The 17,522-nt window shown below is 38.4% G+C and overlaps 1 protein-coding gene across 2 annotated transcripts in view; it reads left to right on the top strand.

Annotated features, from left to right (window-relative positions):
• The window catches only part of DNAAF9 (dynein axonemal assembly factor 9), a 134,370-nt gene that overhangs the window by 87,024 nt on the left and 29,824 nt on the right, over positions 1 to 17,522 (top strand). For both annotated transcript variants that reach the window (XM_084626795.1, XM_084626794.1), the window contains exons 22-29: positions 1,016 to 1,162; positions 4,995 to 5,080; positions 5,379 to 5,477; positions 5,766 to 5,883; positions 6,361 to 6,449; positions 9,916 to 10,074; positions 13,610 to 13,735; positions 16,065 to 16,102. In XM_084626795.1, coding sequence (XP_084482921.1) covers positions 1,016 to 1,162; positions 4,995 to 5,080; positions 5,379 to 5,477; positions 5,766 to 5,883; positions 6,361 to 6,449; positions 9,916 to 10,074; positions 13,610 to 13,735; positions 16,065 to 16,102 — 862 coding nt within the window. The remainder of the gene's footprint in view (positions 1 to 1,015; positions 1,163 to 4,994; positions 5,081 to 5,378; positions 5,478 to 5,765; positions 5,884 to 6,360; positions 6,450 to 9,915; positions 10,075 to 13,609; positions 13,736 to 16,064; positions 16,103 to 17,522) is intronic.

Genomic DNA, 17,522 nt, shown 5'->3' with positions numbered 1-17,522 from the left:
GTCCTGCGTGAATTTTAAGTGATAGAACCTTACTTTCTACTTTTGTAAAGTAGAGATAAAATTCTCTTCATTACAGGATACTGAGGCTTCATTAATGTTTGTAAAAGCATTGTGAGATTTGTTGGATGCAAATACAACATAATTTTATTAAATCAAAATGATATTTAAATTGACAGGAATCCCACTTTAATGAGTTCTAGGGAACAGGAATCTCATTAGTTTCAATTTTCTTTTGGCTTACAAGAATATAATTTTGGCAGTAGGAATACTAGACTTATTTATTTGAATTTAAACTCTGTAGGGGGCTTTATGAGATAGACATGACACTTGCAATATACTTACATGCTGCATCTCTACTGGCAAACCTCATAGCCATACTTCACTACTGGCACAGTTCCTCTCATGGTAGTAATTGTGAAATCTGTGATGTAAGGTAAGCTTGCCTGACTTACCGCTATGCTATCCATTTTAACCTTCAGTGTTACAGATTTTACCATTTATACTACCAAAAGAGGTCTGCCAGCAGAGAACTCTGGGGAACTACTAGTGTAGAGGAAAATAGCATATGGATGGTTGTGGGTTGCCTAAACCTCAAAGCCACAGTTGAATGCTTCAAGAAGGAAATTTATGTCTTAGAGGGTGCAGAAATTTTTGAAAGGCAACTCTGTTTTTTTAAAAAAAAAAAAAAAAAAAAAAAAGTCCAGCTGACCCATCTTGAAGGCCCCTTTCAAACTTATGTTAACTCTTTAATACCACAGGAGAAAGAATTTGTCTTATGACTGGCTATCTGAAAACCATATCACTTATTATGGTGGCTCCTTCTGCTACATTTCTGTACTGGAACTCTTTCGGGATCGCCTTTTCAGGCTTGAAAGGATGCACAGTAAATGTGACTATAAAGTGCTATAGATTGGAGAAATAATACTAATAATTATGCATGTAAATATAACAAAAATGATTTTTTTTGAATTCTCAAAACAGTTTATTGTAAAACTTCCTTTTATTTCCTTTCTAGGATTCTACCAGTGTTGTGGCTGCTCTCTTTATAGACTTCAAAAGTTCCTTGCTTGCTCATCTACCAGTTCAGTTCCATACCCCAAGCAACTTCTTGATGATTGGACTTTTCCCAAAATCAAAGATCTATAAAGCTTTTTATTCACAGGTAAAGTAAATAAATACCATCTTGCTTAAAGTGTAACAAAAATACCCATATAATGTTCTATGTGATGAAAGGACAAAGGAAGATGTTTTAAGAAGCAAGATAAGGAGGTGGTTAGAGCGTGGGAGTTGGGCTCCTAATATAGGATGAGTCACTGAGATTCACCATGGGATCTTAGGCAAGCCAGTTGACTTTCTTATGCCTCGGTCAGTGCAGCTATTAAGTAAAATCAGCACCTGACTAAAAATAAAATCAGATTCTGGATTTAAGATAAGCTCTCAAATCTCAACTTCTCAAAGTCTTAATATGACAAGTTAGAGGGTAGCAGTTTTCTGAAGGTGAGCATCCATGGTAATCATCTCTTTCTGTTAGTGGTGTGACCAAGAGCAACTCTTCCACTCCTCCCCCTCACCTCAAGCTTCTGGAACTTAATTTGTAGACATTAAGGCCCAAGAGACTCCCTGGGTCATCTAGTCCAGGTCCCAGGGCATGGGCCTTATATCTAGCTGCTAATCACCAGTGCCTTTTCTCCCAACAGTATGAGAGAAATGTGACTCTGTGCTTGATTCCTCAAATCTTGTGTGTGAGAAAATCTTTCTTAACTTTTGTGCATGTTCCTAATGATAACTTTCAGATTATGATTGTCATTAGCATATTACCCCATAATCACTGTTAAAGTTATCATGTGTGTTCCCTTCTAGCCAATGAGTTTGGGTTGTAGAGTATAAAGGCTGTAATAGTCACATTTCAGGTATGGCACTGGTGTATATTTTTTGCTACAGTAATTATACTTAGTTTTCGTAGTATCTAAATCAGTCATGATATCAAATCTATCTACTGAGTTAAAGATAATTTTAATGGCAAAGATATTTTTAACACAGAAGATATTTTTTATGAATATTTGAGATCAGTGCACTGTCTTCTCTGTAGAGGTAATGATAGCTTGCTTTTTAACATAGTGCTCTGTATCTTCCCAATGTCCCCTTCCACTGCCTCCTGTTTCTTAAACTATTGGTTTAATTTGTGATATTCGCAATCCCTGGCAACCCAGAAATCATGAGTCCTCTTGTTTCTCTGGTTCCAGATTAGTAGTTTATCTAATTATTCGCCAAAGCATGTTGGTCAGTTAAACTTATCCTTATAGGAATCATGAAGAAGCAGAGAAGCTCTCCTTATGAAAGAGGAGTCATAAGTCCTGGAAAAAGTTTTGAAGATCTTTTTAAATCTGATCATTAGAAAAGAAAAACTTACGAGTCAAGTCAGGGGAAAATGTTTGTATTTGAATAGCTTGTTCTTACCATTCTGTAATAGCGGCCTTTGGAAGTGTACTGTATCAAGTGATAGGTTTCAGAGTAGCAGCCATGTTAGTCTGTATCCGCAAAAAAAAAGAGGACTTGTGGCACCTTAATTTGTTAGTCTCTAAGGTGCCAATGCTCAAATTTGTTAGTCTCTAAGGTGCCACAAGTCCTCCTTGTATCAAGTGAGTTCTTCTACTGTTATCACTTACATTAAGAGGTCCTGATGCTTGAAATTGGAGTGGTTTGTTGCATATTTCTGATTATACACCTATGGATCACGATCCTAGGAGGTCTTTAAAGAAGGTAAAAGCTTCATTTGTTTAGATTTAGTACTGTCATGTACCCCTTCAATTGATAGTCTCACTCACAAAGTAGATTGTACTGGAAAGTGTGGAGAAGGCTGTGTTTCGTAAGGGACATTTTATAATCATTAACATATTTAGGTTCTGAGTCCAGCAGAACAGTCTGAAGATTTTAAGCAGGCCAGTAATATGTTGTCTTCAATAATAATGTCATAGTTTTTAATTTTATTGTATGCATTAGGATTTCAAAGTAAAACCATCAAGTGCTGAGATGCTAAATTGTTGTTGGAAGATTGTTCTCTTGTCTCATCTTTTTATGTCTCAGCAATTTATACTGAAAAGGGTGACTGTAGGTGTTGCCTTTACTTAGAGGATGGAAAGACCTAAAAATCTTCTGCAACGTCTGCTCCCGATTCCTCTAAATCTGACTTCTGGGCACACAGTGCCATTCAGGGTAGCATGACTTAGATGAATAAGATTTAAGCCATTGTCTCAGAAAGTTAAATCAGCACCTCACTAGAAGTAAAATCAGGTCAACGTTACAAAACACTTGACTTCAAAGGCAGTTGTACATAGATCGAACTAATTTCTTACATTCACCTTGGGATTGAAGAAACTTGTGGGAAGTGTTGAAAACAACTTTAGTCTCATGTTCCCTCTCATGGTCTGCTATGATTTAAAGGTTGAAGTTATTACTTCTGTTTGCACCATTTTGTCCCTTTGAACTGAACCAGTCCAGTGTTTTAGGTACCATATTTTAGTTACCACTGGAAGCAAAGGAAATATGGAGCTTCCTCCTTCTGTTTCAGGAGTTTAATATGATTCTTCTGTCATAACAGTGCATAAGTTTGTAGGCTTTTCATTGATACAAAACAAGCTTAGAGCTCTGAAACTGTTTAAATATCCCCTTCTGCTCACCGCAGTTCAGTAGTATGCAGGCAATAGGCATTGAGTCCTGTGTCTTTTCTCAGTGCAGAAGCCATTAATGTGAACTCTTCTGGCTTTTCATACCACTGTCCATTTTAGAGTTTCATTGTCCCTTCTAATTTAAGGAAGCAGAAGAACCCTATATTCACAAAGAGGTATCTGATGGAATGGTATGGCTGTCCTATATCTGCTCATCTCTTGCGATGCTATAGACTCTAGAGGACTGTAGGGTTCCCTCCTCTCATACTAGGAACTGAGTTCTTAGAAAAAAGGCTTAGGCACTTTTATTCTTTTCAAAGTTGCAGGGCTTCCACATTCCTGAAGGAAGGGTACACATATCCAATTCCTGTCTTGCTACAAGAAACGGGATTGTAAATATTTAGTGATCATTAGCAATGAAAGTAGATGTATGACATGACGTGTATAATTATATCGTGTTTTAAGTGTGAATGGTCCTGCATTTGGTGAGAGACTATTTCACGTAGAAGTGTGATAGAGCTGTATCATAGACCCATTTCTCAACTTGCTTGAGATATGCATTATTCATTGGCATAGTTTAGCAGCATTGGGGCTGAAAAGGAGCTAGCAGTTGATGGCTGAAGATATCTGTCTTCATTATGCTGGTACATCCGTTGTGAGACTGGCTTAAAATCTTGAAATTAGGGGTTGCAAGTCACATTCAGCCTCATTTCTCTTAGTAATGTGGATCATTGAAGACACAACTCTCAGAACTTCAATTTCAGGTAAACATTTCTGGTTTGTCCATTTCGTATGTCACACAGTTTAGCGTCCACAAGTAATGTCACAGCCCAGTTTGTTTGCCATTTGGTATACAGTTTCCCCTTTCTTTTTGCCTTGTCTCGGTCCCAGTGTGGTTAGTAGTGGGATGCTTATTGGAAATCTCAGCTCTGCATCAGGAAGCTACCTGAAATCTGTATCCATTATTTTCCTGTAAATGCATGAGTACTGTTGACCATTTATTTGGCAGATCCCTGATTTTTTTGCTTCTGTTTTGCTTGCCTTGTGTGGGGTAAACATCTTTCCTTCCAAATATGTATGATTGTGGCTTCTCCTACCACTCAGCTTTCTCAGTCATGGGATGGCTGGAGATGGTTGTTTAGTGAGGGGCTTTTCTGTTTTAAAGAAAAGAAGCATTCTGAGTTGGCATTGTAGATAAGAGACTTAATTTGCTGTATGAAAGAAAAATACTTTTAAAAGACTCTTAGATTGTTGTTACACTAACATTTCAAATGTGTGAAAAGCAAATCAATCCAGTGTTGTGAGGCTTGTTTTTTTGTTTTATTTCAGGTTTTCTCCTCGTGGCAACAGACAAACTTAGGAGTATCTTTAAAGGTGGTCCAGGCAGATTTCCTATCTGTAGAACACAAGAGATTGTAAGTTGATGTTGCTCATCTTCGTGCATTCACGTATAATTATACATATAGTGTCGTGTTTTCTATTTAACATTCAGCCGAGCTATGTGACCTCTCAAGCACTGTAGAATGTTTTATAGCTGATTCACTTGAAGAGCCAGAATAATGATGAAATATTAGATGTTTTAGAGAGTTATAAGAACAATTTTTACTTTGCACTAATTTTTTACCAGAATTTACTACTTGGATATGTGGATTAAAAATAGATGAAATTGTCAGGGTTTGTTTTGAACTAAACAAATAGTTGTGCTTATTTTAGATACTCCAACATGCAGAAGCTATATAATGCCTTGTCCTATCCCGATGGGGAAAGATGGAGCCAACTAAAAGTGTCCGCTAGCCTCCCAGAACTAGAGAGGTGAGGAGTTGGGTTTTTTGTAATTTCAAAAGATCACATGTTTCCAAGAATTATTGCAAAGATGTCATATTTTAAGACCTATTGTTTCTCTAACCTCTTCTTACTAAATAATTATTATGAGATGTAAATATTAATACAGAGTTGGAATATTTTTCCCTCTCTGGGAGGTCTCTATTAAGGTCTACATCCAGTAACATGTTTTACTGTAGTCAAGTTACAGCTATTCATGTGGAGGGGAAAAATCCACATTGTTTTGATTAGAAGATAATACAACTTTACTTTTAAAAGGTTTCTGCAACACTTTGCAGTCAGCAGTATAAGTCGTGAGCCAGTAATGAGAGCACACCTTCCTATTTTGTTACAACAGTCGGAAAGCATTTCTGTTAGCAAAGCAGAAAATGATAAGGTAAGATAGCGTAAAAACAAAACCCTTAAAACAACTTTTTAAAAAAAGGATAGGAAAAAAGTTGATAAAATACTGTACTTACACCTTCACTTCTGTTGTATGTAAAATGTAAACAAGTCTTTTGCTTTGCAAATCTATTTTGCACTGCATTTATTCAATTAGCCTTGCATTACATGCAGCTCTTTCAAAGGTTGGTTGTCCAATCACATTCGATTAACTTAAAATATAAAAAAGACATGTATGTGACATATCTAAATAACTACATAACCAATGTTATATTTATAGCCATTGTGCTCCCTTCTCTCTGTCTTCCCACTGTTTGTTGCTTTCAGTGGTGGTGTTTTGTATTTAGGATTTAAGTTTCTAGGAGCAGGGAACTTGTTTTATCAGTTTGTGAGGTGTCTAGCATACTTTTGAGCACTTCAAGAAAAATAATCACAGTAATAATAATAAATATAACTTTTTCTTTTACTTTAGGTGGTTATCACTATTGTAACAGGGCTTCCAGGCTGTCACTCCAGTGATCTGTGCGCTTTCCTGGTCACTTTTAACAAGGAGTATGGAAGGTTAGTGTAGTTTTGGTTCTACTTTCTACAGCAGTCCTCGAAAAAGAAAAAAGCTGGTTGATTTTTCCATTTTTGTGCTGAACAGTTACTGTTATATTCAGGAAGAATGTTAAGTAATTAGGTTGCTAGCCATGGATTTGGGAGATATGGGTTTGATTCCCTGCCGTGCCACAGACTGTGTGACCATGAGCATTTCACTTAGTCTCTGTTTGCCTCGGTTCCCCATCCTGAAAATGGGAATAATAGCACTGTTACCTCACAAGGGTGTTGTGAGGACTTGTGCAGTAAAAATCATGAGGCACTTAGATTCCAAAGTAATGGCCGGCGGGAGGAGGGGGGGGTGTCTCATAAGTATCTTAGGTAGGTAGATATTATTCTACATTAAGAATGAGAATATCACAGATTTCACAAGAAAGTTAATTCAGATGGCCAGTTGTGACTGCTGTATGTCCATTTGTTTGGGTTCTCTGAGACTGTTCAATTCATCTGTAGGATTAGCAGTATCTCCAAAAGGGCCAGATGAAACATTAAATGTTAGGCTAAAGTGACTGGTCACTTGGTGATTTTCTTTGTCAGCACTTTGAGAGAACAGGTAGAGAGATTTCATTGCTTGTTTCCTCTGGTGGTGAGTCTTAAAGCAAATATAACTCATCTTTTGTGTAAGAGATGAGAATATATTTGAAATCTAGCTAAAATATTGTTTTTAAATGTAGAATCTGCTTTAAAAATAATTGTTTGGTTTTGCTGACTTTTGCCAGACCAGAGAGAATGTGTGTAACTTTTACCAACATATGGAGATAGGAAAGAATCATTTTAGAATTGTATCTTGTTTGTTTGAGTACTCAGCTCTGTACAAGATCAAACAAACAAACCCCTTTTCCTTTTCCCCCAAAAGCTTATAATCTAAACATCTGGAATGTAGTCTCTGTAGTAAGGTGGCTCCAGCAAGTATTAACAAGACCTGGCTGGATGGGAATTTAGTAATTTTAAATTTTCAAGTAGTTCTCTGTCTGAGCCAAATGTAAAAATAAATGGTGGGGTTTTCTCTGTGTCTTCTCTGTGTCTTGTTTTGGACCTTTTTATTTAAAGTTTGCAAACTGAGATAGTGCAGTGTCTGTAGTCCATGTGAGGGGTGTGCGTGTGTGTTTTGTTTTTATTGTAAACATGTAAGATTCTTTTGAAATGATTACTGCATAAAGCCTTATTTCATTACTTGTTTAAATGATAAAATTGGTGAAAATTTCATTCTAACAATATAACTGAAATTGTATCCTGTCCAAGATAGTTCAGTTGAGGTCCATACAGTGTCTCATGATCAGGAATCCTAGTTTTTCATGTTTTAAAAAAAAAAAAAATCTCAAACCATAAAAATTTGTGGTTTTCCGCGATTAAAATGCAACGCTCAACTTTAGTTTCCCTAGCTACAAAATATAGTATAGTAAAATATAGGTATCAGTTGAACACGTTATATTGATATATTTACAATTTTAAGCAAGTTCGGAGCCTACCAGTGTCATCAATCGTTAAAATAAAATTTGAAAATTGCAAATTTTTATTTCTCACTTATACCAAATACTTCTATGTCGGTATTGCATATTTTCAGAAGGTTTTTTTTAAGTACAATAAAAATAAAGCTCCTATTGTCAGCCCCAAGTGGTGGGACTCCTGCTGTCAACTGAAATCTTATTAAAAAATCTGTTTGGCCCAACAAGATTGGGCTTAGGTTTATGTGGCACTCCTTTGTAATAAGGTTGGGCACCACTGGAATAAGTGACACTGGTACTTTAAATAAAATGTAGTTAATACTTAGTATATGTTTTTGTTTTTATTGACAAAATGCAAAAACTAAAGATTCTCTGTAAAAACTCAAATTCATAAAATCATAGAAGATTAGGGTTGGAAGAAACCTCAGGAGGTCATCTAGTTCAATCCCCTGCTCAGAGCAGGACCAACACCAACCAAATCATCCCCGCCAAGGCTTTGTCAAGCCGGGCCTTAAAAACCTCTAAGGAAGGAGATCCACCAGCTCCCTAGGTAACCCATTCCAGTGCTTCACCACCCTCCTAGTGAAATAGTGTTTCCTAATATCCACCCTAAACCTCCCCCACTGCAACTTGAGATCATTGGTCCTTGTTCTGTCATCTGCCACTACTGAGAACAGTCTAGCACCATCCTCTTTGGATCCCCCCCTTCAGGTGGTTGAAGGCTGCTATCAAATCCCGCATCACTCTTCTATTCTGCAGACTAAATAATCCCAGTTCCCTCAGCCTCTCCTCATATGTCATGTGCCCCAGCCCCCTAATCATTTTCATTGCCCTCCGCTGGACTCTCTCCAATTTGTCCACACCCCTTCCTTAGTGGGGGGACCAAAACTGGACACAGTACTCCAGATGCGGCCTCACCAGTGCTGAATAGAAGGGAATAATCACTTCCCTTGATCTGCTGGCAATGCTCCAACTAAGGCAGCCCAATATGCCGTTAGCCTTCTTGGCAACAAGGGCACACTGTTGACTCATATCCAGCTTCTCGTCCACTGTAATCTCCAGGTTCTTTTCTACCAGACTGCCTCTTAGATAGTCTCTAAGGTGCCACAAGTACTCCTTTTCTTTTTGCCTCTTAGACAGTCAGACCCCAGCATGTAGCAGTGCATGGGAGTCTTCCTTCCTAAGTGCAGGATTCTGCACTTGTCCTTGTTGAACCTCATCCGATTTCTTTTGGCCCAGTCCTCCAACTTGTCTAGATCACTCTGGACCCTATCCCTACCCTCCAACGTATCTACCTCTCCCCCCAGTTTAGTGTCATCTGCAAACTTGCTGAGGGTGCAATTAATCCCATCATCCAGATCATTGATAAAGATGTTGAACAAAACTGGCCCCAGGACAGACTGTCCGTTTTTCTGTGGCAAACGGATTTCCAGGATCCTTGCTCGTGATCACTCAACTTTATTACTAACACACATATCAAAATTACTCTGGCACATTGTTTTGAAGATGCTATTTGACCTTGTTTCATATCAAAAAAGCCATTGACAGCAATTTAGAAACAGTAGGCTGATGCTGAAAAGACATAAGCCTAAGTGAAAAGAAAAGGAGGACTCGTGGCACCTTAGAGACTAACCAATTTATTTGAGCATAAGCGTTCGTGAGCTACAGCTCACTTCATCGGATGCATTCCGATGAAGTGAGCTGTAGCTCACGAAAGCTTATGCTCAAATAAATTTGTTAGTCTCTAAGGTGCCACGAGTCCTCCTTTTCTTTTTGCGGATACAGACTAACACGGCTGCTACTCTGAAGCCTAAGTGAGTTTCTCCTTTGTTTCTGTATGGGACCAGAAATAGGGAATTACTTTGTACTGGTCACAAATTTATTTTTGATGGCCATGGGGTCAAAAGGAAAAGAACAGAAATAAAATGGTATAAAGAGAAAACAGAATTGAGCTGATATCTCACTCAGTTTGATTTTTTCAGGTGGGTTGTTTATCGGCAGACTATGGATAGCCCTGAATGTTTCAGTGCTGCCCACTTTCAGCGTTACCTTTCAAGTGTTCTTGAGTCCCAGCAGAACCGCAGCACGCGTCAGGCCAGTTACGCTAGAAGGAAAATGAGGCTGTTGGTGGTCTTGCAAGGGTAAGTAGTTCGTCAAATACAAGAAGATTGATCATCAAGAGAGTACGCTGCTCTCAGTTCTGCTCTTCATATCTCCTAGGTTAAGCTATTTTGTAACTTGTAATTCCTGCCTTCCTTCATTGGAAGAAGGTATTTGTAAAATGGTGTGTCTTGGTTCATGTTCTGACAACAGTCAGGCTTGGCTTTGGCATTACACGCTCCAGTAACCTGTTCAAGTGTCTGGAGCCCTCAACAGAGAATACTTCACCTCTGGCTCTCTCAGATTTCATCCCGAGTGCTGCTGATAGTATGTTTCTAGTGCAGCACAGCCTTTTAGTGGGTCATGATAGCGAGACACTCATCCTCCAGAAACTGATGAGAACGCACGACATTGGTATCCCACCCCTCCCCTTAATCCCACTTCACATATGGTGGCCAACCAAAGATACTGATCTCCATTTTGAAAGCCCTTGATTTTTGGGGGATCTGAGGTAAATCTTGTAAACTACTTTGAGAACTGCAGGTGGAAGTTACTGTACCCGCTACAGCATTGTTTAATTTCTGGAGCGACAACTGTTGTGTTTACTGTATGCATGCAAGTGCCACAAAATACATACATCTTTGTGTTACCCAGTAGATATCATTTATTTGTAGCGAAGAAAACAATAAGGTACAGCAAAAATGTACAACAGCTTTGTGCATCGTGCAGAAAAGCATGCTACCTGAACAAACATCCTACTTTTCACAATTAATTTTATATTTGAAGGTTGAGATACTGAAAATGTTTTGAAAAATATCCGTAGGGTGGAGTACCATCCCATTCCTTTCCAAGGGAAAACCTATTGTGTGGAAAATTACTTAAAAGCCTTAAAGGTTTTTGCTAGACTTTAATTTTGAATGTCTTGAAAATATTTAATTTCAGGAAGTAAGATGTAATTTAATTCTTTGAATACCACAGTTAGATCTTTCTTTGAAAAAGCATTGTAAATTTATTCTGAACAAGCAGTGCAAAAGGATTTTTAATAAATAATGTCAGGGTTTTGTGATCCAAATAAGCCATTCATTATTTTTTTCCTCAATGTGAACATAAAAGTTAAATTTTTGTGAGTGAGATTTTAAACACAAAAAGAGATATATGTGAGCTATAAGAACTGTTGTTCTGCCTTTGCATGTATAGTACCTTAATAAATCCAAGTGAGGCTAAAGGCTTGTCTACATGAATGTTTTGTTCTCTGCAAGCTGGTGTGTGAATCTACCCCACACTAGCCTGCCACATACTAACTGTCCATGTGTGCTATGCTGAAGCACACTGACAGTTCACTGACAGCTTTGAAACAGGAGTGGATTAAAGTGCATTAATGAACGGATAGCGCATATCAGCAGGGTCCATATGGACTGTTAGCGCACGGCAGGCTAGCATACGGTAGATTCATACACCGGTTTGAAGCAAACTAAACGTTCACGTAGACAAGCCTGAGTTGTATTTGCTATGAGAACCATAGTTTAGGATTTCATGTCTCTTGGATTTAAAAACTCTCAACCTTTAACCTAAATTTGCATAAATCAAGAAACAAATAAATCTACACATGTTTGGTTTTATGTCATTTGTTCTTACTCAGATAAATACATGTGAACATGCAACAGATTTTGCTGTTGAATGTTCTGATACTCTCTCTGATCCAGAGTGGACTGCGCCCAGCAGAGCATGCAAACTCTGAAACTCTGGTTTAGAACTGGTTGTGAAGAACAAAACCATATTCAGTTAAAACTGTCGGGGGAATTTTAAGTAGGCCTTGGTCAGATTCTATTTCACGTAAATGTGCCTAGTCTTGTGGGGGGAAAGCTATTAGATCTTTAAAGAACATGAGTGGATAGAATCTCTGCTTTTATAAATATCCTCTGAAAGATGACCACTTCAACAGCACGCGTTAGCACCATGGTGGGAATTGGTCTGTCTCGAATCAGAAGGAAGGGTGCTGTTTGTTCTGTCATTGGCACCGCACTTGGCAACGTATTCAGGGGTTTGCTCCCCGAGTAATTAAATCTTGTCCGCCCTGTTGCTGCCAGGAATGTAACAGTTTCAACTAGTGAAACGCAAATTGTCTTCACTGATAAATGTTCTAATCCTTTAAAGAAACGTGCTCTTCATTTGGATTTAATATCTATGATTACCTCAGCATTCCCATCAGATAATTTACATGTAAGATTAAATTGAAACAATTTTTTCCATCTTGGTTTAGAAGTAATATTCATTTCTAAACCAGATAATACAGTAGTGGGTACCATTATAGGAGTCTAATGCGACCTAATGCGCTTAGTGGGAACATGCATGATCAACTGTATAAAATCGGTTGCTAAAGATCAACTTCTATAAATTCTAATTCTAATTTCGTAGTGTAGACATGCCTTAAGTCATAGCGTTTCGGCTTTTCAAGTGTACAATATTTGAAAAGGATACTGTTAGGTAAACTCATGTACATTGGTCACCACTAAATTCTTTACTATTTTGTTTTGTCTAGTTTCCATTATTGGGAACATTAGAATAGCGTTCAGTGTAAAGATTCTCATGCTGATTGTTTTGTAGTTTAAGAAAAACTAATGATTTCTTAATATATGCCTACAAATTACCTTGGTGTCAGATTCTTAACTGTTACTAATATATTTTACATTGTTTTGGCTGTGATCACGGTTTGCTTTTCATCATGGATAGTAAAATAGAATAGTTAGGTGAACTTTGCTTTATACCACAGGTAAATTCTCTGGGTTTAGGTTTAAATTTCTAAAACCACATCTCACCAAAAGTCTGAAGCTGAATCTATGCTAGAGAATTCTAAAAAGTTTGCAGCGTGGGCTGGTAGATCTTAGACTTCCCACATTTTGTTGGGAGTTGAACTCTGGGCATTGATTGGTACAGAGAAACCCAATTATTAATATAATTTGAGGACTTTATTTTAATGCCAGTGAAATAAAGGATAAGAGATAATTTGCCTAAAAGTTAATACTTAATCATAAACTCAGTTTAGTCAATTTCATTTATTTTGTTCTCATGCACTAGTACAATGTGGCAACGTTTGCGTTACAAACACAGCGGAGGAATATTTCAATTCAAGTGGAATGTTTTAAGTCGGAATTCTTAAAGAAATGTCATAGAAACATTTCTGTTGGCATTGGGTTTTGTACTTTCTTTACAAAACCTACAATTTGGACTTCAATCAAATTTATGGTGTTATTTTAAGTCTTCAGTTAACATGCACGTCGTTTGCAGAAGGCATAATGTGAATTTCTTCCCATCTTGTTGTTTCTGTGCCTCTTGAAAGCAGACGTTTACACTTATTCAGTGTTAAGTTCATAATAGTGCATTGTGCAATAGCTGTCAGTAATTTCTGATGGCACTTCTCTTTTCTTTGTGTAAGTAAATATCTGAGTGCCTAAATTTCTTGCATACTGAATTGTGTACCAAGCATTTTCTTAGAACTTTAGTAATTTCTTTTGATTAATTGTTGACATGGTTCTTGTATTTGTCACTTCACACTTCTTCACTTCGTTCTCTTTGCAGATATACAGATGTTATTGATGTTGTACAGGCACTGCAGACTCACCCTGACCCTGATGTGAAGTCCTCTTTCATCATAGGAACAATTTCTACTTGCGTAGAACCACTTAGCTGCTATATGGAACATAGGTACATTAAAAAATCTGAATTGTTTTGTGTATTGTTTGTGTATATATAGTTTGGTCTGTTCTAAAACCTTGTGAGAATGATGCAACCATATTATGCTGTGTTGCTTGTGCACAGCTGAGCTGGCTTACTGTGTTGTAACTTCAATAAATGTTCTTGTTTTAAGTTTACATAATTTTAACAGAGCTTTTAAATGCAGCTTGATTTATACATTTAATGTAGGATTGTCATCCACTGGAAAAGCAAAATTTTGTTCTCAAAAGGTTTAACTTGGGAAAAGAAATTAATGTCATCTGTGGATTATGTAGGAACAAACAAAAAGAGAAACAAATTATAGTTGTTGTTTTTTACAAAGCCCATAAATCATTGTAGTGATTCTTCAGTGAATCTTTCTTATTCCTTCATATTGCCAGACAATAAGAAACTTTTATTTCAGTTTGGGTACCTGATTAATTATTACTTTTTGTTTTCTTAAAGTCAGCTATCAAATGAAGACACTACAAATTCAAGATGTGAATTTTCTTGGTTTCGAATTTTACAGAATATAGTGGCAAAAGATGGGAGAGGAAATTCTGGAAGTGTTAGTTGTGCTTCTTAGGTTATTTTCTTTAAAATTGGCATGCAGCCAAGCAACTAACACTTTAAATAGCAAAATACACTTCATAAACTCTTCCCATGTGCCCAGTCCAAACTGCAGAGATGACAAAAACTTGATACTTTGTTAAAATGCTTTTCAAGGGATGTGGAACAGAGCTGATTTTAAGACTCCGTGATCCTAGATATAAGCACTACACACCATTTTTACAGCTATTTGTGATCTCAGTAAACAGATTGGTGAATTGAAACACATGAATTCTATCTCTTTCAGTAAATACCAAGTGCCTCCACCATAATCTTTCAATTTGACATAGATAATGTTAACCACAAATGAAGGTTATTACTATAAATATTTCATTAAGAGTATGATGAAAGAATTGCAGGTTATCTCCTGAAGTGAAGTAGCTGTTGATGGCAAAGACATAGCCCATGTAGTGTCTATTTCTGCCTCACTTTGAAGCTTCCTTCTGTAAGAGCTTGCAAAAGAACAGAATCTGGCAGACCTAAAATGGCTTTATGCTGCAATTGGTCTTTCTGAGTATGGAAGCTTTGAGAGTTCCAGAAGAGTACATTGTGTCTTGCTGTCTGATCTGAATCTTTTGTATTTACAAAAAGAACCTCTTGTCCTCCAAAGTTTAATTACTGTAGGTATCCAATGGAGGGCTTTCTTTTGTTCTAGAATATTACCCCTTTACTTGAGCTTGTTACAGGTTTGATGAAGTTGATAAATGGTGTCACTGCTGTGCATTTTGGTAAAATGCACCAAATACAAATCCTGCCCTAAAAAGCTTATGATGTATTCTAAAGGCACAACCCAGAAATACAACAGTAACTCATGTTTAATACTGCACCTTTTCAAAGTATATACCAATCTTTTACTAATTAACTCAGTGTAATACCAGATAGACGAAATAGAACAGAAAATAGTCCCTGAAACAAGAAAGCTTCATAAAATTAGTTTTCCAAAAGTGCTTAGAGGCAGGGAGACCACTTAGTAAACATGACTTGGAAGGCTATTCCAGGCCATGGGATAGCATAAAAGAAGTCTTGAAGATGGGTCAGGGTGGTGACGCCATGTTAAGTCTAATAGTAGGCAATGTTCAAATGACTGGGAGTCTTCAACTTGACACAAAGATTATTCTTGTGTTAGGGCTCGATTTAGATTATTGATTAGATGTTGGATACCTAGTCTCAATCAGTTTATTAATGAAAGATAAATCAGTGTTGTTACAGAAAAGGTTAATACTTCATTCAATCCTGGGAGCAGGTTTGCAACTGACACTTGCTGTTCCAAAGTGATTATAAAAACTACCTGCTATATTAGCTATTTACCACAAACTAAAATCGTTAATTATTACAGACCCTTCTTATCTGACCTAGTGTCTTCCTCATGTTTTTCAGGGTGTAGACACCTACCCCAATTACTTCTAGCACCTTACCTAGTTAAAGACACCTGTATTGATTATCCCAATTATCCTAGCACATTTTTTGTATTTTGCATCACTTCTGAAAGGTTCTGCATATGAAACAAGGGTTACATGTGGTTCACTTGCTAATAAGGTTTCACAGTGAAGCTTCTGTTAAATGAAAAGCATGCTTGAATTTGATTCATAGTTAGTATAAATGCAAAGAATAGAAAGCCGCCTAGAAATAGATAGTATTGGGTAACTGTTGGTAGAGAGCAACAGTTTGTACCGTAATTTTTAACATTAAGATTTCTTCTTTAATTTTCCAGATTCCTTTTTCCTAAATTCCTGGATCAGTGTTCACAAGGTAATTAAACTTTGTTTTTTTGGGAAATGATGCAGAACAAAACCTGTCAATACCTGGGCTTTAAATGTTGCTTAAAGCAGGCATTTCTGACTTTTTCAGCCTAAGGGCCAAACATGTATTTTGCAGAACTGTCAAGAGGCCAGTATGAATACTTTGAGGTACATTCTTTGTCCTAAATAGTTGCTTTCGATGCCTCTCTCTCCACAATAGATCACTTGGGAGGGAGGAATGGCTGGAGAATAATGCATTCCAACTATCCGCAGATGGAGTGTGGTCCCTAGGGCGCTGTTGTCAGCCAGCACAATGTAGAGCAGCCTCCTGGCTGCTGTAACCTGGGCTGACAGAGAATCAACAAGCAAAAACTAACTGTTAGTTCTCGGTTCCTACTAATGTCCTTCTCTCCTGGACCTCAGTGAACGGAAGGGGTGTCAGCCTTTCCTGGGCACCCCTTAGGCTCAGGCAGAGTCAGGCATGCTCTCGTAGCCTAGTGCAATTTAGAGCTAGCCTCTTTTTCCTCCTTTGTGATGCAGCTGGTGGGGGCACATGTGAGCTGTGCAGTTGAAGGTGTCCTCCCACTTCCTTCCTTCCTTCCTTCCTTCCCGAGCCCCTTTCCACCCCCACACCCTCCAACTTCCAAACAGGAATTATTCAGATGCTTCAGTTTAAAAAGCAGAGCATGGCTCATGGACTAAGTTCCCTCTAAGCTGTGTGGCTGCTCAGCTGCCCATTAAGCCCTGTGCAGGGGCTCAGGGCTGGGGCTGGGAGAGCCACTCCCTGCCGGCCCCAGCACAGACCTGCCATGGCCGGGGGAGAGGTGCCCCTCCTTTGGCCAGGCCCAGACCCAGGCCTGCTAAAGCTGCCACGGCTGGGGATAGGTGCCTCTCGACCAGTCCCAAGCTGCTGGCGGGAGTCCTCTTTCCCCACTGCAGCCCCGGGGCAGCCTGCATCCCAAAACCCTCATCCCTGGCCCCCACCCCAGAGACCCCCCTGCACCCCAACCCTCTTCCCACACCATAAACCCCTCATCCCCAGCTCCACCCCAGAGCTCGCACCAACAGCCAGAGACCTCACTCTCCCACACCCCAACCCTCTGCCTCGGCTCTGAGCCCCCTCCCACACTCCAAACGCCTCGGCCCCACCCCCACCACATTAATTTTGTTATGTGCACCAATATGAAAGTGATGTGTCACACATCACCTCCATATTGGTACACATAAAATGCATTCCACATGTGGATGTAAAAAATTAGTGGGAATACTGCTCACGGATCCTCTTTTTTTATTCATAATCAAAGGGCTTGTCTTCGCTACCGGGGTCAGTCAACCTGAGGTACACTACTCCAGCTATGTGAATAACATAGCCTGAGTCAATGTAGATTAGGCTGATTTACCCCGGCATCTTCACTGCACTGCGTTAACGG

This window comes from Lepidochelys olivacea (assembly GCF_965140295.1).
Source record: "Lepidochelys olivacea isolate rLepOli2 genome assembly, chromosome: 4".
NCBI lineage: Eukaryota > Metazoa > Chordata > Testudines > Cheloniidae > Lepidochelys > Lepidochelys olivacea.
The sequence above is the reverse complement of the archived record's forward strand: the minus strand, read 5'-3'. Positions and strand labels throughout refer to the sequence as shown.